Source organism: Sturnira hondurensis, unplaced genomic scaffold, assembly GCF_014824575.4.
Source record: "Sturnira hondurensis isolate 20B ecotype Veracruz unplaced genomic scaffold, ASM1482457v3 Scaffold0015793, whole genome shotgun sequence".
Lineage (NCBI taxonomy): Eukaryota > Metazoa > Chordata > Mammalia > Chiroptera > Phyllostomidae > Sturnira > Sturnira hondurensis.
This window is the reverse complement of record NW_028088424.1, coordinates 3725788-3745542: the sequence shown is the minus strand read 5'-3', so window position 1 is coordinate 3745542 and position 19755 is coordinate 3725788. Positions and strand designations below refer to the sequence as shown.

General features: G+C 47.9%; 1 protein-coding gene across 4 annotated transcripts in view; it reads right to left on the bottom strand.

Annotated features, from left to right (window-relative positions):
- ZBTB16 (zinc finger and BTB domain containing 16) overlaps positions 1-19755 on the bottom strand; it is a 189924-nt gene that overhangs the window by 56411 nt on the left and 113758 nt on the right. For all 4 annotated transcript variants that reach the window (XR_005069345.1, XM_037065650.1, XM_037065648.1 and 1 more), the window contains exon 4: positions 6143-6229. Coding sequence is in view for 3 of the 4 variants with exons in the window: in XM_037065650.1 (XP_036921545.1) it covers positions 6143-6229 (87 nt within the window). In the remaining variant the exon portion in view is untranslated. The remainder of the gene's footprint in view (positions 1-6142; positions 6230-19755) is intronic.

Sequence of the window (19755 nt, the reverse complement as noted above, 5' to 3'; positions counted from 1 at the left end):
CAATTTATATTACTGATCGGTCATTAAAACCTCTGGCACAAAACCACTTGTGCTTCCTGAGCCAAGATAGTGTCCATGTGTCAAATTTCAAGCCCAGAGTATAAATTAAGCCATTAATGGTATTTATCAGTTTATCTGGACTTAAAGAACTACTTACTAATTTAAGATTTAAAGGACTACTTACTAATTTAAGACCTTCTTGATATAGAACCCAAGTGGTATGCTGGGCATGTGTGCATGTGTACATGTGTGTACGTATGTTTTCTCACTTTTTATTTTACTGGAGAGTGGAAAAAAATTCTGTTGTGTGAATGAAGAACAAGCACCTTGGGGAGCTGCGTAGCTGTTAATTCCTCACCGCTCTGCAACCCAAATGCTTCGGAAGGAGCAATGTTTTGCAATATGTATTCGTCATAATAGAAAAGGTGTAAAGTGATCTCTGTTTATCTCAACGTCTTCGCCGTACCAAAACAGAACACTGAAATGTGACAACAAAGCCTGGGCCCAGCCCACCCGCAAGTGTGGCCTCTCGGAGCACCAGCTTGAGCCCATGGAGATTCTGGAGACGGGGGAGAACGTGGGGTCACACACACCACGGTACAAATCCAGGCTACGTGGGGTCAAAAGGATCCTATGTGAAGATGACAGCCTTTTGGCTAAAAGGGAACTGGAAATCCCTTCTACCCCAGAGATAAGAATACCTGTATGACCCGTATCACCCGTCTGATGCAATGCTACATGTTAACTCTGTGAATCCCTGACGTGGAGGCCTTAGGCATGGATCTCCCAAACCCAGTCCGTTTCAGGAAAATTGTATCCTCTACCAGGAGGAGGACATGGGCAGCAGGGCGTTGAGGATTCTTAATTAAATGGGCCACATGGAGCCACAAGAGCTTTGCCCATGTCAGGACCATGAGCTAAATGGTCTCTGAAATACTCTCTTTAAACAGTAAATCAAAGTGCAGGCATCTGGGGAGTTGTGGAAAGAGCACTGAAGTTGGAGGTGAGTCAAGTTCCACCTCTCTACTTCCCAGTTGGTGGCCTCCAGACCTTGATGTTCTCATCTCTTAACTAGGTATAATACAGGAAAGTGTTTTATAAACTTAGGTATCAGAAATATAAGGTGGCATTACCATTACTTCACTGCCCCAGCATCTCCATTCTTCTTCCTTACTGCTTCTCTCTCCCTGTCCTCCTGTTCACCCCCTGAACAATGCCCGGCAGCCCACTGGCTTCTCCCAGTCCCATCACGTTAGTGTTATTGCAGCCCTCCACACAATCAGGCCTCTCCCTTAGTCATGCAGTTCCTCTTCTAGAGCAGAGATGACAACTAGGTTTCAAGCTGTGCTCTTCCAGAACTCGGAGGCTCTACCTGGGCTGCATGGGAAGTGGCACTATAAGTGACAGATGAGCTCTGCCACGTGTCGGGAACAGCCCCCTCGTCGCTGACCCCACCCTGAGGATGAGGGTGCTGCTGCATCTCTCCCAGCAGAGGGCTGCCTGCCTGCACTGGGAAGCACTCCTCGCTGCTGGGGGAGCTTGCCTGAAGCTCACACCCAGGTGGGAGGAAGCCTTTCTCAAAGTATCCACCCTGGTCTCTCACCCTTCATTTGGATCCATTCTTCCCATTCCTCTCCCCTTTCACGAGCTCCATGTACTCAACCCAGAGATAAAGCAACAGTAAGGCTGAGTGGGCTGGGCCTCGCCTGTGCTCTAGCGGGGACCAGAACTGCTCCTTTTGCAGGTGAGGGGACCGAAGGGGTGGCAAGGATGACTAACAAGTCAAGGATATTCATCTACTAGATAGTGGAGTTAGAGCCCCTCTCCTAGGCTTCTAACGCAAACTCCAGGGTCTTTCCAATCATATTTGAAACAAATACCCTTTTCTGGAAAGTGTTGACCACTTTCAAGTTCTCACTGACTTAAAAAATCCTAGAAAGTCATTGGTCCTAGGACACATTCTGACTTTCAAAGCTGAATCAATACCCAAATTCTCAACGCAGGTGAAAAGTCATTAATACACTGTAGTGTATTAAGTCAAACTGTACACTTAAAACTGGTTAAAATGGCAAACTTTATATTATTTTCTAGAGCTTCAACACTTAACAGGGTCCTATTAAAACCATAGAGTACTAAAATCACTGAACTGTACACTTTAAACAGGTGAACAGTGTGACATGTGAATTGTATCTCAAGAAAGCTGTTTGGGTGAAAAATGGCAGGGAGTGTGTCTTGGTCGACCACTACCACATCACCAATGAGTGCCAGGAACACAGAAGGCACTCAGCAAGTGTGTGGGGTCCACTCACGAACAACATCCCCCAGCTCACCCGGCAGGGACTCTGCCTCTTCTCCCAGCCCTGGCTGAGTGGGCAGCTTGTGCCCCGCTGCTGCAGACTGAATCTGGATAAACAGAATTAGGCTTCTTGGCAAAGCTGGCCCACCACTCAGTCTCCTCAGCCCCCTGATTGGAATTCAGAGTGGGATTCTCGGTTACATGTAGTCTACCAATAAGAAACTGGCTGGGACCTTGGGAGACCTGGGTCTTCCCTGGCTTCTAAGATACCCAGCTCTGGAACCCTGAGCAAAATTACCCATCAAGTCGCTTTCTCTGTAACAGATCCGGGCAGGTGCATACAGGAGTAACAGCTCACCTAGGAAGCTTGCGCCTCCCTGCCACAGGCTGGGGCAGCACCAGTGCAAAGCCCACAACACCAGTTCCAGGAGGCGTGTGTTCCACTCAGGAGAGGTGGATTTTTCGAGGTGGCAGAACAAGGAAATGCTGGTGACAATAATTATAGCAGCAGCAGCTGATTGGTCTGCTTCTTCTGCTGCAGCCCTTGTGGCAGCTTAGTCACTTGACTCCAAAGACGACGGCCATCATTTCCTCTTTCCTTATATGCCTGTCATTTATTTGAGAAGTGCAGTCTAGTCATGCACCCCAGAATTTGGGGCTCACCTGTACCTGCTTTCATTAATCAAATATGGCGGGGTGATGCTGTATGTTTCCAGCCCAGCTTTTAAGAGGGCTGAAGTTCCTACTTCCTGACTCTCGGAGCCCAGTGCCGTCATGGGGGAGTCCAGGCTGCTCTGCTGCAGAGGGGGCACCAGAAGGAGCCCTGAGAGGCTGACGGGGAGCAAGGAAGCCATCCTAGACATCCGGCCCAGTAGAGTCCACAGATGACACTACCTGACTGCAGCCTCGTGAGAGACCCCAAGTGAAAACTGCCCAGGTGAGTGCAGTCAGCACACAACTGTCTGAGATAATGAGGCAGTGCCGCCTGAATCAAGTGTCACACAGCAACTGATGACCGAAACACTCCTGTGCTCAGTTATCAACACAGGAGCCAGGGCGATCTCTGAAACACATAAATCAAGCCACATCATTCTCCCATTCCAAACCCTGGGTGGGCTGCTTTCCCCCATCTCTATAAATGCCTGTGCACATGCGTGTGGTGTGCATGTGTGTATGCAGCTTTACTGAGATAGAATTCATGTACCGTCAAATAAATAATTCATGCTATTAAAGTACAGTTAACCTTTCACCAGTGTGGGTATTAGGGGAGCCAACCTCCCACATAGTTGAAAATCTTTGTATAACTTTTGACTCTCCAAAGACTTAGTTGTCCCTCAGTGTCCACAGGGGATTCGTTCCATGACCTCTCGTGGGTAGCAAAATCCGTGCACCCTCAAGCCCCTGTGTATGGTGGCACAGCCCAATGCACACAGTCAGCTCTCCACACCTGCAAACCCCCAATGGTAGATCAGTGCAGGTATTGACTGGAAAAAAATCCGCATATGAGTGGACCAGCACAGTTCAAACCCATGTTAACAGTGACTGTCTACAGTTGTATAGTTTCTAAGACACTCAGAGTTGTGTAGCCAGCACCACAAACAACTTCACAATGTCTTCATCACTCAAAAAAGAACGCCCATATGTATTAGTCACCACACCAATTTGCCCCCAATTCCCCCAACCCCTGGCGCTTACTACTTAACTTTCTATTTTTTTCTTAAAAGATTTTATTTCTTTATTTTTAGAGAGAGGGGCAGGGAGGGGCAAAGAGAGGGGGAGAAACATCAATGTGTGGTTGCCTCTCTCATGCCCCCTACTGGGACCTGGCACAACCCAGGCATGTGCCCCGAACGGGAATCAAACCAGCGACCCTTTGGTTCTCAGGCCAGAGCTCAATCCACTAAACCACACCAGCCAGGACTACTTTCTGTCATTATAGATTTGCCTATCCTGGATACTTCATATAATTTAAATCATACACCATGCATGACTGGGTCTCGCCTGTTGCTCGGAGCATAATGTTTTTTAAGGTTCATTTATGTGGTAGAATGTATCAGTACTTCATTCCTTTTTTATGGAGAAACTACCTCATTTCTCAGTGGGTAGACATTGGGTTATCTCTACTAAGCTTTTGGCTATATGAATAATGCTGCTATAAAAACGCATGTGCACATTTTTTGTATATGTATGTTCTCATTTCTCTTGGGTACGTACCTAGGAGAGGCACTGCTCTGTCACATGGTAACTCTGTTTAACTTTTTGAGGAACTGCCAGACTGTTTTCCAAAGTGGGTGCAACATTTACCATTTCCATCAGCAGTGTGTGGGGTTCCGATTTTTCACATTCTTACCAACACTTCTCACTATCAGGATTTTTATTGTAGCCACAACCCCGGGGGGTGACGTAGTACCTCACTGTGACTTTGGTTTGTATCTTCACGGTGTCGAGCATCACTCCAGGTGTTCACCATTTGTCTATTTTTGGAGCAACATCTAGTTGTAAGACTTTTTCATATTTTATAACGACCAGTCTCTTAGCAGATGTATGATTTACAAATATTTGGAAACTTCTCGTGGCTCCCTCCCTTACTTTAGGACTCTAAGATGTCACCTTCTAAGAGAGGCCTTCCCTGACCACTTGGTCTAAAATATCACTTTTCTCCCTATCACTCTCTACCCCTTATCCTGTTTTATTTGTTCTTCCTAGCACTTATTATAGGCTGGCATTATATTATGCATGTATTTGCCTATACCGTCTCCCTATTAGAATCATAGCTCCATGAGAAACGCTGTCTGTCTCATATGTTACTACACTTTAAACGATCCAATAGTGCTGGGAACATTGTAGCAACTCAACAAATATTTATTAAGTTAAATACATCTACTACTGTGTAGCAAATGCTTACCATGAGCCAAACACTCCGCAAAGCACTTTAAATAAAATATCTTCCTTAATACGTACAATGCTCTACGCTATGAGGTAGGCACTATTATTATACACCTTTTCTAACAGATGAGGAAAAAACCCAAATTAAGAGAGTTTAAGTAACTTATCCATTGTCCCACAAACAGTAAGCAGCAGAGCCAGCCTTGAACCAGACGGGCTAACCCACACCACTCCCATTCCCACCATTCACTCAGGCAAGTACCCTCCCTCCTCTGAGCCTCAGTTTCCCCATCTACGACCTGGGAGTAGCTTCCACCCTGACAGAGTTCGCTGACAGACAAATTAGACGCCATCAGGGAAGCCCTGGGAACTATGCCTGGCACCTGGTGAGCAGTGGGTAAGGGTGAGGGGCACTCGTGATAATGAGGATGGTGATCACAATGATGGGCCAATGTTCAGGCTGTGAAATCAAGGCTTGGAATAAAGTGACCTGATGTTGTGAATACTGTGCAAAGGCATCCTGCGTACAGCATGCTTGCTTTTGAACAGTGACTACCTTCACAGAGTGGGGACCAGCCCACGCGTGTTTCAGAGTTAGTCACGTGGGATACAGGAGTTTCCTGGCCCTTCATAGGGCAGTGGATGCTCAGACAACAGTATGGACTTTCTAAGGTCTTAACAAGAGTAAGAGAGGTCTCTGCGGAGACGGGACCTCAGTGGCCTATTAGAGACAGAGACCTTGGCCTAATCCGGGGCAGCTGTGCTTATGGGCCAAAGCTACACCTGCCCAGCCAGCCCCACATGCCAGAGTAGCTGAACCTGGCACAGCCATCCCCACTCACAGCCCCCAGGAAACGACTGGATATCATTTTGTTGAAAGCGGGTGCTACCAAGATACGCCCTATCCACATGCTGTCACACTGTGGAGGACTGAGAGAATAGCAACCAGAGGCCACTCACCAGTGTGGGTCTGCCTGTGTGTCTCCAAGGCGTCCTCCTTCGAAAACTGGGCACCGCACTGGTCACAGACAAAGGCTTTGGCACCCGCTGAAAGAAAGGGGAGGTGGTTACTTATTCCCAAGAGTGATATTCCATTTGGAGGTGGGGTCCTGGGCCAAAATTGTGCAGGTGGGCACCAAGGAAGGGGGACAAACTTCCATGAAGGGAGTCAGGGGAATCCATGGCCCCAGCAGCCAGCCCAGCCCCTCCTCTGAGATGCGTCTACCCACCCAAATGAACTCCAAATGCCCCCATCAAGAAGAGGAAATGAAAGTGACCGAGACAAACATATATGGACCCCAGAGGAGACGGCCCAATAAGAAGGGGACTTGGGTGGCTGGCTCCAAGTGAGGGATGACACAATGAAGGGAAACGTGCTCTGTTGCCTAGATTACACTTCATGGGAGAACAGAAATGGCTGACAGACTGCTGCTTAGATAAACCCCCGATTCTGTGTGTCTAAAACTAAACCCACAGTTCACCCCAGCCCCCTCCTGCTGCTGACGATTGAAGAAACCTGAATGGCTCCACCGCGTCTTCCGGGTCAAGTCACACTCCTCACAGTGACTCACAGAGCGCACCCTGATGTGCTTACCTCTCCTGCTCTGTCCCTCCTTCCCCACCCTTGCTCCCTAGTCTCCAGCCCTGCAGAGCCACTCTGGTTCCCTAGAGGAGCCATGTCCTTCCTCACGGCAACGTCTCTGCACACCCTCTTGCGCCCCCTCTGTCTCTGACACCCTGCCCCCTCTCCCTGGCCCATGGTACAGCCAGCTTCTATCCACCACGTATGCGTCAGCCTCCTGACCCTTGTCCCACGGCCTGGGGCAGGGGCCCTTTTTTTGCTCCCACAGCACTATGTATGTCCCTGGTCACAGCAGTGCCACGCTCTCTTATAAATGCCTGTGGACCCACCGTCTCTGCCTCCGGACCCACAGTGAGCTCCCAAGGGGGGCGGTGTGAAGAGAATGTCATCACATGCACAGCGGCATCTGCCTGGCTCCTCGTGGGAACCTATTACCGTACATTTTTGGGGAATAAGCTAAATCCTTTCAGGGAAATTCAATTTAATAAACTTTTTTAGAACCATTATTTACAAGGCTCAAAGTGACACTGTCACAATGTCAAGATAAACAGGACTTTTTACTGCTTCCTAACAGTCTTCAAGGCTCTAACATGTTATCTTGTCCAGGGAGCACCTGTTGAAAGCCTTGGGAGTTTGCTTTCAAAGTGTCTTCTAGATGGCTCTGTTCCACTGCATGTCATTAACCACTGTCCCTATCCAGGCTCTTGTGGAGTCATGCCTGGCACACCGGAAGACTCAAGGACGGTTGTCACACCACCAGCAGCCCTCTGATCCAACCAACAGAGGCAGGTGCCTCGAAGGCCACTCGATTCCTCACACTTCCTTGCTCAAGACGACACAATGGCTCACAGTTTGCACTGGCTTTATATTCCTCTGCTTAGCTTCAAGGCCTCCCCCAACCTGCTCCAGTGAGCAGTCCAGCTCCATAAGGGAGCGGTCCTCGCTGGCCCTCTGTGAGTGCCACCCAACCCTCCCCGAGTCTCCAGGCGTGAGCAATACCTGGTCTCACTCCTCAGTCTATTCCAGTCCCATTCTATTCTCAAAATGGGAGTGTACACGCACCAAGCACTCCAGCCTTGCACTGCTCCGCCCTCCCCAGTCTGCACTTCATTTCTTCCAACGTGTCTTAGCACTTCTTGAAGTGTGCCTGCGTTGTAGTTTTGCATCAGAGTTCATGGAGGCAGAATTCCTTCTTAACACGTATTGTAGTAGGGAATAGTCTAGTGCTCTTTTCAAAGTAGCTCGGGTTTCCTGGGGCTTTATCATATACTGCAGGATGCTAATATTTAGGACATACCATTTTATTTGATTCTAAAAATCTTTTAAGGTACAAACTATTACTGCCCCATTTAGTATATGAGAAAACTGAAGCTTAGACAGGCGAGTGGCTTGCCCAGGGTCACAGGTGCTAACAGGCGGATTCGAAGACCAGCAGCCTGACATCAGGGCCTTGGCTCTTCATTCCTGTACCCTTAGGCCTCCTCAGGGCTCCATCTGCAAAGATGTTTCCTGGATAAGAAGGTAAGCTCCGGGCTTCTTTCTCTCAAATCAAAAAAGTGAAAATCCAGTTTACTCCTTGTATACTTCAAGGTTTTGCATAAAATTCTATTTGGAAAAATGGTTCCACTACTTTTTAAAAGTTTAAAACCTCTGCCTTGGTATATCAGCACACCCTTAAGGACTAGAACTCAGAATATAAGTTGAACCATTACAGACTTAAACACCAAGAAGCAGTTCTTGCCGATGAAGGGTATGAGGACCTCAGAGGAGATCTAGAACGTCAGAGGGCACTGACCTTGGCCATATTCCGTGAAGAGCAGTGCTCTAGATATTAGCGGACAGACTGAATGAATGAGTGGTAAGGTGCCCCAGGGAAGACACGAAATCAGTTTTCCTTGAGTGTTCTGAAACAAGCTGTCATTTGTGTTAGGTGTCTGGAGCCGAATTCTGCCCAGAGGCAGGAAAATCAGCACGATCGCTCTGGGCTTCCCTGAAGTCGCAGGGCCTCCCTGCGGCCAAGGCCAGAGAAGGAGCTTACAGAGCTTTGAAGAAAGCCAAGGAACTCGATGCCCAGTCACACTGTGGCACACAGGTGGCAGCCTGAGCCACGTTTCACCCATTTCCACTGGAAATGCAGCATGAGCCTCGAATTACAGACAGGACCACGGTGGGAGGACCGAGGCAGGTGAGGCCCGGCCCCTCACAAAGAGAAGCTCCCCAGTCCCAGATCATTAGCCAGCAATGATTTTCTGGAGATCTGTAAGGGATCTTATTTTCATTGTATTTCTTTCTCAGTTTTCATGACTCACCAAAGAAGAAAGAAGGGAGGCCTGAGGACAGAAGTGGGGACCGAGAGGGGAGGGTGCCCTGGGACTCAGCAGCACCACCCCACTATCGTGCTGAGCCCTAGGGTGAGGGGGCCCCAGTAGCTCAGCCTCAAAGGGACGTGGCAGGAAGAGTTCTTAGAGGACAGCCATGGATGTGGCTGTCTCGGTGTCTGCTTTAATGACTGGGGTGCAGAGAGAAAGGAAGGAGGGCAGGCAGGAAATTAGGGCCGGATGCGTGCCACCAGACACGTTTACAGGCAGATAAAACAGGTTCGCACACACTACCTAGGCGAGGATGCTGGCTGAGCCCAAGCCTGACCACATCATATTGTCCTCAAGTCCTCCCCACTCTGTGTTCGCCCTGCTGAAGGCACAGCCTTGAGCTGCGTGTGTGAAAGTGCCCTGTCCTCAGTCACTTGGATCAGAACCTTCATCACACATGGGGACCATGGACATCAGCGGCCACTCATGAAGCCCAGGACACCCCCACCCCAGCTCAAACTGCCCCCTAGGTTGAGCCCGACAGCAAAGACAGGCAGTCCCAGGACACAAAAGCCAGGAGAAAGGGGAGGAAACCACCATCTCTCAAGGAGGCATGTGCCTTTAAATCGTCTCTATAATGGCTGGCTCAGAGGCAGAAATATTTGGCAGCCCTGAAATTAAAAGTGATAAATTTCTTCGCCAAGCTTTGATCAATAACAGAGGCCTCATCTGTTAATCAATAAGACAGTCTCTGCCTGTTTACTGTGCATATGTTGTTCGCGGCTGCCTTCACTATGATGCCAGGTTTGCATTCAAAGCAACTCGAGTGTGTATAAACCACATGGCTGTTCCCAAAATGCATTATGGTGACATCATCCAGCCACTGATACATTTATAAAGCATCCCTGCGAAGGAGGGGGAAGGGGGGAGGGGGAAGGAGGAAGGGGGAAGGGAGAGGGGAAGGGGGGAAGGGGAAGGAGGAAGGGGGAAGGGGGGAGGGGGGAGGGAGGAGCTCATGCCAGTAAACCAGCGGGTACAAGTGAAGACATCAGCAACATTGACGCCCACAGTGTTTCCCCGGGGCTCATCCTGGAGTGGGAAGAACTCTGGGCACAGTTCAGGGATGACCATGCCTCACCACCCGCTTCCCATAAACAGGAGACGCGTTGGGCTGTCCATTAAGTATATGCCAAGGGGGAGTTACAGTAAATGAAGTAAAGAGACAAATCCTTGGCCTCAAGGAGCTTACATTCTAGAGAGGAAGGCACATTTTAGAAAGTAAAATAAACACAAAATAGGTGGTGATAAGTGATAAAAGGAGAAATAGATTAAGTGAAGAGGGATCAAGAGTGGTATTTTATATGAGTGGGCAGGAAGGCCTCCCTGAGGAGTGGACAGGTAAGTGGAGAACTGCAGAGCTGAAGGGTAAAGAAGCAACGCCACTACGTGGCACGGCCCATCGCCGGCACAGGAAGCGTGAGGAGGCCAGCTGGTAGGCACGGAGTCAGCTGGGCAGAGCGAGGGATGGGGTCAAGCAAGGGGATGGGTTGCAAGGAGAGAAATTAAATAGTAAAGAGGGAGAACCACAAGATAAAGGGGGCTAGACTCGTGCTCTTCTCCCCGGCAATTACAGACCTTAGTGAACTAAAAGAAAAAAAGCAAGACCCAGGGTGTGGAGAGCTGGGCCCCAGCCTGGCTCAGCCACACGCTGCTGCGAACATCACACACGTCATCACACTCTGACGAACCTATTTCTACTCTGTAAGATGGGACGGCCATGTCTGTCTGCCTTACCCAAGGCTGTTTGTTGTAAGGATGGGAGGAGATAAGGAATACTAACAAACATAAAACTCTTTGTTAATCACCAAGCACTCTGCAGATATAAGAGATCACTGATGTTATTTCCACCTCGAGAAGCAGTAAAATGTGCTTAAGAGCTCAAGATTCAGGTCAAACAGATGAGAGTCCAAATCCCAGCCAAGCTGATCACCAGTTATGACCCTCAGCAAGTCACCTAATTTCAACAAGCCTGTCACTTCCTCTGGGAAATGGGACAGCAGGGGCAAGGCCCCCAGAGAGTTGTGACAAGGTGGGTGAAGTGCTTGGCCCCATGTCTGGGGGGCAGGTACATCATCACCAGTCAGGCTCAGGGTCACGATTCCTTTAAAGAACTCCTTTGTGCAGAGCATGACTGATTTTACTGAAATTCAATGTACAGTTATTTGGGGGTCATTTATCTTGAGTGAAAAATAAGTCACACATTTGTAAAGACATACTTCACTATAATCTCACACGTACACCTTGTCTCTCTGATTTTTAAAGGTGAGTGATTGTTTGTTGAGGGAGCAGGAAGATCTGTCATAGGACCAACCTGTCAGTATGGGCAGCTATTCAGCACCCGGCCTTTAAATCCTCTCAGACGAGCCCCAGGAGCCCTGTTCTGCAATCCTGTGCTGCTGGGCTCTGTTCCACCTTCCCCAGCAACCATAAGTTCTGTGAGAGCAGGGCTGGCGTCTGTCTGCTCTCCACTCTATCCTCAGTACCCCGTTCCCTACCCAATGTGCAGTGGGTGTTCACTAAGTGTGTGATGACCAAAAGAACCCTCAGCAGGTTCCCAGTTGAGGAACTGACCTGGGAAGGGGCAGGGGAAGGGGCCATTCAGGGCACTGCCAGGCTGTCCCCTAGGGGGTGGCAGAGTCCTTATTCTACTCTCTCTACTGGATTCTCTATCACCCCTTTTCCACACTGGTCTCTGCTGGAACCCAGACAGTTGTGGGGAGGAGAAAGGAAAGGGTAGGAAGTGGGCTGTCTGCCTCCTCTGCAGCAAGGTCTCCCTCTGATCAGCCCTCCGCTCCCACCCAGCTGCCCAGGACCAACACCTGCAGCAAAGGTGTAACCCCTCCCTGGGCCACACTCAGGGACTTCCTGTCCAAGGTGCCCTCCAGCAGCCAGAGTGGACCCTCCCCTGGCTGGCAGAGGTCTACTGATTGACCCCAATCCCAGCCCAGGCACTAAGTTTATGTCAAAGTCAGCGTTAAAGAGACAGACAGACATCTTTGCCCCTGCCAGTCTCCCAGGGAGCCTGAGGGTAAGGGCTCAAAGGACGTCTTAGGAGATGCCTGCCATTCTGAATTTTCCAGACCTCTATTCTCCTCTTCCTCCTGACTTCCTGTGCTTCCAGAAAGTAGACAGGGACTAGAAGAAGGAGGAAGGTTTGAAGCAGGCTGAGGTTCTGTGAAAAGAAAGGGAGCAGTCGCTTCAGCCCACATGGAGGCTAGAGCTGGCCTAAGACCTCCTTGTGCAGAAGCTGCTTTCACTCCAGGCTAAGGATCACCCAGCCTTTCAGGAATCAAAAAAGGGCATGCCAGGAAAGCACTTTCAAAGCCGAAGGGCTTTCTCTCAACGGCCAGCATTCCAACGACAACACAGCTGAAATCCAGCAGAAGCAGAAGCGTGTCAGGCTCCCAGCAGCTGCCCTCCCTCCCCTCACCACCTCTGCTCCAACCTCTCCTTCTTGGCCATGTACAGAGTCTTCCTCCCTACTTGTCTTCCCCATTAGAAAATGGGCTGGGGGTCCCAAGCATCTAGGAAGGGTGAAGATACTGAATGCAATCAGACGTGGGCTTATGTCTCCGTAAAGTAAATGAGGCAGAAGCCAATGAGAGAAGAAAAAAATTCAAAATCCCTCCCTTTCCACAATCCCACCCCCATGCTAATAAGAAAGGGAGGGAAAGGAACCACAACATAAACACCTAACATTTGCCAGCATCTAATGTTGAGTAATATGTCCTTTTTCTTTTAATTCCTTGAGATTTTAAAATAAACATCTTGAATGTTCTGATGAGATATGCATGCCTGCTTACATAAGGAAGTACAGAGTGTACCAAAACAGCAGACCCAAAAAAAGCATGAGCTGTCAGAACAATGAGTGCAGACGCGGGGCATTTTACAACGGACCACAGTGTACAGTTTTATTTACAGTACCTCTTATCAGACAGAGAACAGTACACTGGCTGCCAATTCCAAAGGCCGGCACTGCCTGTTCTTTCACTGAAGGAGATGTGTGCTCCCTGAGAGGAGCTGGGAGGCGTGCTCTCTCCAACACTCTCTTCTCGCTCTCTTTTTCTCCTTTACCAACAAAACAAAAACTGATACAGAACCAGAGTCTCTGTAAGGTGCACACATTCAGGGGCGAGGGGAGAGGGAAAGCAGGTAGGCAGATGGGGACTGGATGGAAAACAACCAGCCCTATCAACTGGCCCAGGATATGGTCTGAGGGTAGCTCTACAGGACAACAAAGGGGGGGAGAGGTCCTGGGGCCTGGCCTCACTCCAGCACGGGAGGGTGAGTGAACCAATGATGCAGGGCCTCAACCAAAGGGAGGGTTGAGAAAGCTGCCAGGACAGCCTCCCAGGCCAGGCAACAGGGACAGAGGAGTAGGTAGGGACTGCAGGCGGCAGGGTTTCAGATCTCCAGGGCCATTTTCCCATCAGTGACCTGATGAGCACTGGGCACCTTCCANTGGCCCAGGATATGGTCTGAGGGTAGCTCTACAGGACAACAAAGGGGGGGAGAGGTCCTGGGGCCTGGCCTCACTCCAGCACGGGAGGGTGAGTGAACCAATGATGCAGGGCCTCAACCAAAGGGAGGGTTGAGAAAGCTGCCAGGACAGCCTCCCAGGCCAGGCAACAGAGACAGAGGAGTAGGTAGGGACTGCAGGCGGCAGGGTTTCAGATCTCCAGAGCCATTTTCCCATCAGTGACCTGATGAGCACTGGGCACCTTCCATCTGGTGAAATGTCCATTCTGTAGAAGAGTAAGACCTTGGAATGTATGAAAAGGCAATGCTGAGGCATCTCAAGTGTGAGAAAACATTTCTTATGCCACCTAAGAAACCTCATTCTATTAGAAGGTTCCATGCTGAAGGTTCCGGTCCCCTTGGCTTTCACTGGATCCCGTGGTCCTGCTCTGTGTCCCACAAAGAAAACAGAGGTCCACCTCGTCCCTTATTCCAGCAACTCAATTCTCAGCCCAGAGAGCCTTGGAAAGCTCCTTTGTTACCATTTTTAGCACAAGCAATAACCAACAGGCTTAAACACACAGCCCCTGGCCAGTATAAACATACACTCACTACACAGCTGCACACAAGAAGCTGCAAATCCTTCAGTCAGACACACGTGAGTTCAAGTCCTGTTCCACCATTTCTAGCTACCACTCTGAGCAAGCTAATTATCTTCTCTAGGCCTGTTTCTTCACTTGTAAAATCGAGCACACAGTAGCCACTTCATAGGGTTGAGTAATGATTAATTTCAATAGCATAGGTAAAGTCCTTAACACCCTGCCTGGCATAGAATAACTGCTCAATTAAGTGCTAGTTATCATTAAGAACATCAATACCATTACTTCCTTCCCCATGTCATGGTCTGAGACCCACGCAGACATCAAATGCATGCCATAAACATAATATTTGAAATATTCTTAACCCCAGCCAAAACACAAAGAGAAAAAGAAGAAAGAAAAGGTATCCGTTGTGAACAAGTCTTCAGCAGATTTTCTCCAGGGAGTGGAAGATAAAGAAAGGCAGAGGCCACTAATGACTGTGCACCTCCGAGAAACCTGCATGCAAATCAACATGCATGAGTGAAAACAGGGCCCATCCCTCTGCCCTGGGAGAAGACCAAAGAAATGACACCTCTCCAGGCAGCTCCTAAAACTCAGGGCCAAGTTTTGATGGCGGCATTACCATTCTCCTCCGGAGAAAATTTGTTGCAGCAACAGCAACATGGCAATTTCCCCAGGTCTAAAAGTGCTGACACCCAGAGGTTCTCCTCACCATGGCCTCTAACCAGTGTCTTCCCCCAGCCTCTTCCATGACTGGCCAATCGGGGTGTGGTGCAAATCCACGCCATGGCACAAAAACCTCTCTGACAAAGGGGATGTCAGCCCCTGCTGGGATGGACTAGACTGCCTTCCAGATACGCTGGGCCAGTGGGGAGAAGGCCCAAAGCAAAGTCCTACAGCAGCTTTGGGGTTCTTCCCCCACTAATGGGATGGCCCTGGCATCAACTTTGTAGCCTCACTTCCCTTCTTAAAATGGTGTGATCAATCATTATAAGACAGTCTAAATAAGAACCTATATGAAGTTCTTGGCACATTCTAGGTGCCCAAATAGTTACGATGATGAAATAATCTCACTTCATCAAGTCAGTAAGTTCCAGGAGGCCAGCCTCTGGCCTGAGCCTTCCAAACTCCAGCCCACAATATTCCTGCCCACAGTTCCTGGGGGAAGGCCCAGCTGCAATGAGTAAGTGGCCTGGAGAGGTGAGACGGCATTCTCCAGGGCTCTCGTACACATGGTGCTCAGCTGTTTGAGATGACAGAAGGGGCCACCAGAGAGGAGGCGGGTGGGTAACTGGCTCAAGGAAGATCCTGCCACCCAGAAGCACCCAAGCATTCCTGAAGCACCACAAAGAGAAATGCTCTCAGCGTCCCAACTGTCCCTGCCCAGGCTGTGTGGTCGTGGGTGAGTCACTTCACCTCTCCATCTATAAAGGACAACTATTAAATCAGGACCACTTTTAAGAGGAAAAGCTGAATGGTGCTGTGCAATAAACAGCTGAAAGCAGGTGACAAAAGCAGCTAAATGTGGCAGTACAGCGAGCTCAAAGGCTTATAATATAACTCTTGGTGATGGGGAGGTGCTGGCTGGACCAAGCTGGGGCTGGGCTCCCTGGGTCTGCCAGGGGATTCCTTCTCAGAGGGAACACCTTGCTCTATAAGGCAGGCAAAATGGAACAGAGAGTCCAGATGCTGGGAGAATCATTAGCCAGACAGAGTCAAGCTGAGCCACTGAGGCTGAGGCAGAGGCTGACCTCTGAGTTCCAGGGAATACTGAAGCTTTCAGGTTTTCACAGCTTCGTTTTGTCTAAAAGAGGTAGCACTGAAGCCTTGGCATTTGTGAGAAGGGGACTAGATGAAAAGGCCAGAAAAACCCCAGTGGGGATTTCAGCCACGATTTATTGGGATGTCCCCTCAACACTTGGACACCAACAATCATCTTCCTCCCTGGTCCCCACTTGGGGATTCTCAGGTGAATGGAAAGAGAGGTTTCTGTTGGCATGTAGCCGCCTCCAAGCTCCACTACCTGAGCCTCTGGCCTCCTCCTCTCAACCTCAATTACCACACCCCTTTCTCCTGAAGCACCTTCACCTAAAATCTGGTGTGGGGGACCCTCCCCCACACATCTCCCCAGGACAGGATTTGTGAATATTGTCTCGACAATGGAGAAAAGCAATACCAGGTTGCTCCCCGGGTGGGCTGTGGAGCGGGGAGGCAGGGGGCAGTGGCCAGAATCAAAACCCTGCCTACTCACAAATTTCAAGCTAACGTTGGCTACTACCTGGTCCCCTAACATCCCTCAATACTCTTGCCAATTACATTGTCACTTGAGGTATTTTCAGAGAAAAGGGAGGCCAGCCTCCCTCAGCCCTGTTTGCATTCTGGTCCTCTCCTCTCTCCTAGCAGGAAACTTCTTTCTCATTGGTCACTGACTGAAAAGTACAGCACACCTTCTCAAAACACTGGGATCTCTTTGCAATCCCTTTCGTTGCAATTCCCTTGTCCCCTCTGTTCTCTCCCTACTCCTAGCATTTCTCTCCAAACCACTTCCAACTATGTGCTTGTGTGTGTACTTTGTTTTTTGGTTCAATTACCATAGTTAATCTTATTTCTTCTTTTAAATTATATTTTTCAATTAATATAATTTTCAATATAATTGTATGTTAGTTTCAGGTGTACAGCATAGTAGTTAGACATTTATAAATGTACAAAGTGATCTCCTAAGTACATATCACATTTGAACAAGTGACAAGAAACAAAACGCTCAGCAGAGTTTCAAAGGCTGTCACACGTGTGATAACCGCTGCTTTCCTCAAGAAGCTGCGGGCCGGTTCTGCATAGTCTGTTGACTATTCCTCTGGCCACGAGCAGTGCGAGCCCTGCAGACAGGAGCTCCTCTTCTTCTGAGAGCCCCAGCAGGAAGCCACACCACAGACCCCCAGACATCCAGGCCAGGCCGCTGGGACTAGGCAGGGTTCAGTCAGCAGATGAGCCTCATGGTCAAGCCTATCCCTGGCCGTGGTGTCAACAGATCTGAGAGTTCAGCTTAGGTGCCCAGCAACTATCAATACATCAGTAACATTAGCAATCTAACCTTGCTGTGACTCGGTTTCCTCACCGCTAACGAGGTAATGACATATTTCTCCTATCCTACAAGTGGAACTTTGAAGTTGCACAATTCCAGGAAGCATCGCTCACTCAGAAATGAGGCCACAAGGTTGCTGGGAGGTTTAAATGAGGTGAAGCACATGAAGGTGCCTAACAACGGTAACCGGCCCTTAGCAACTGCACCCTAACTCCTCTCCTCCCTTCCCAGGGTCCTACGGGTCCTGCAAGGGCTGTCCTGCAATGAAGAACAGTAATGCCGCTGCTCCTGTGTTAATAATAGGATTACTGATATTTTATTATGAAATGAGAAATGCACTACTTTACATGCTATATGCCATTGAATTCCCCCATTAATTCTAAGATTATCCTCATTTTATAGGTGTGAAAATTGATGTTTGAAAAGCTTAGTTCACCTGTCCAAGGTCTCAGAGCTAGCAAGTGTCAACAATAAAAAAACTAACTCAAACACAGCATGGAAAGCCCACCTAACTAGAAGGGCCTTTAATTACATAAAAGGTTAAAGTGTAAGAAGTTCACATTAAGAGATGTAGAAAAGGTCCCAAAGGCAGTGTGCTCAAGTTCTCTGCTATTCTCCACACTCTGGCTCACTCCTCGGAGTTAGGGTGATCATTCACAAGCTCTGAGGCCACCCACTCCTCAGTTCATGCACTCTCCTCTGAGCACTCCACGACTGAGAACAACACACACCTCTCGGCCCGGGGACGGAACGTCCCTGTGTATCAGAGAGTCTGGACTGGAAGCCAGCAACACGAGGGTCTAGATCTGGCTCTGCTGAGCACTTTGGTGTATTCTACTCAGCCTCCATTTAGCCACCTGTAAATTGGCCATCATTTTTCTAGCCCCTTCCTACCACCTAAAGCTGTTATGAAGAGGAATGAGTACCAGGACATGAAAACGTGTAGGGCTTTACAGGAAAAAAAAGGCATGACTGATCTTCAAAACTGACTTCATCACTCCCACCAATGGATACATTATCCAGATAGAGAAGCAATAAGGAAATAGCAGATTTGAACAACACTATAGTTCGAGTGAACCTAACAGACATATACAGAACACTCAATCCAACATGAACAGAATACACATTCTTCTTAAGCACACACAGCATTTTCTAAGACAGACCACATGTTAGGCCACAAAACAAGTCTTAGAAAATTTAAGAACACTGAAATCATACCACTATCTTCTCTGACCATGATGGTATGAAACTAGAAATCCATCACAAGAGAAAAATGGGCAAATCCATAAACACATGGAAATTAAACAATACTCTTATGGACAATCAATGGATCAAAGAAGAGATTAAAGAGAAATAAAAAAGTTTCTTGAAATAAACAAACAAACAAATATGTAAACGCAACAATCTAGAAGTTATGGGATGCAGCAAAAGCAGTTTTAAGAGAAAAAAATCATAGCAATGAATGCCTACATTATGAAGCAAGAAAGTCCCCAATTAAACAACCTAACTCAGTGTTATAAGAAACTAGAAAAAGAGCCCAAACCAAGCCCAAAGTTGGCAGAAGAAAAGCAATAGTAAATATCAGAGCAGAAATAAATTAAATATAGAATAAAAAAGATTAACTAAACTAGAGGTCCTTCTTGGAAAAACACAGTCAACAAGAATGAAGGAGACGTGACAACTGATACCACAGGAATACAAATGACCGTGAGAACATGCTATAAATAACAAAATGCCCACAGACTGGACTAACTAGGAAAAAAATTTTAAAAATCCTTAGAAACACACAACTTACTAAGACTGAATCAGGAAAAAATAGAAAATTTGAATACACCAATTACTGATAAGAAGATTGTTTCAATAATCAAAAATCTCCCAATGAAGAAATGTCCAGGACAAGATGGTTTCACAGGTAAATTTTACCAAACATTTAAGGAAAAATTAACACCAATCTTTCTCAATTCAGAAATTTGAAGAGGAAGAATCATTCCCAAACTCATTTTACAAGGCTACTGTTCGGATACCAAAACCAGAAGAGGATACTACTAGAAAAGAAAATTACTGGCCAATATCCCTGATGAATATACAATACATGCAAAAGTTCTCAATCAAATACTACCTAACTGAATTCAACCGGACATTAAAGGATCACTCACCATCATCAAGTGGGATTTATTCCTGGGATGCAAGGATGATCCAACATATGCAAATCAATCAATGAGCTATATCACATTAACAGAATAAAGAAAAGAATCATACAATCATCTTAATAGATACAGAAAAAGCATCTGACAAAATTCAACATCCACTCACGATGAAAACTCCTATCCAATTAGGCATAGAAAGAACAAAACATAATAAAGGCCATATGTGACAAGCCCAAGTTTATATCATACTCAACAGTGAATGATCGAAGACTTTCCTTGAAAGACCCAGAACAAGACAAGGGCAGCCTCTTTCATCATTCCTATTCGACATCG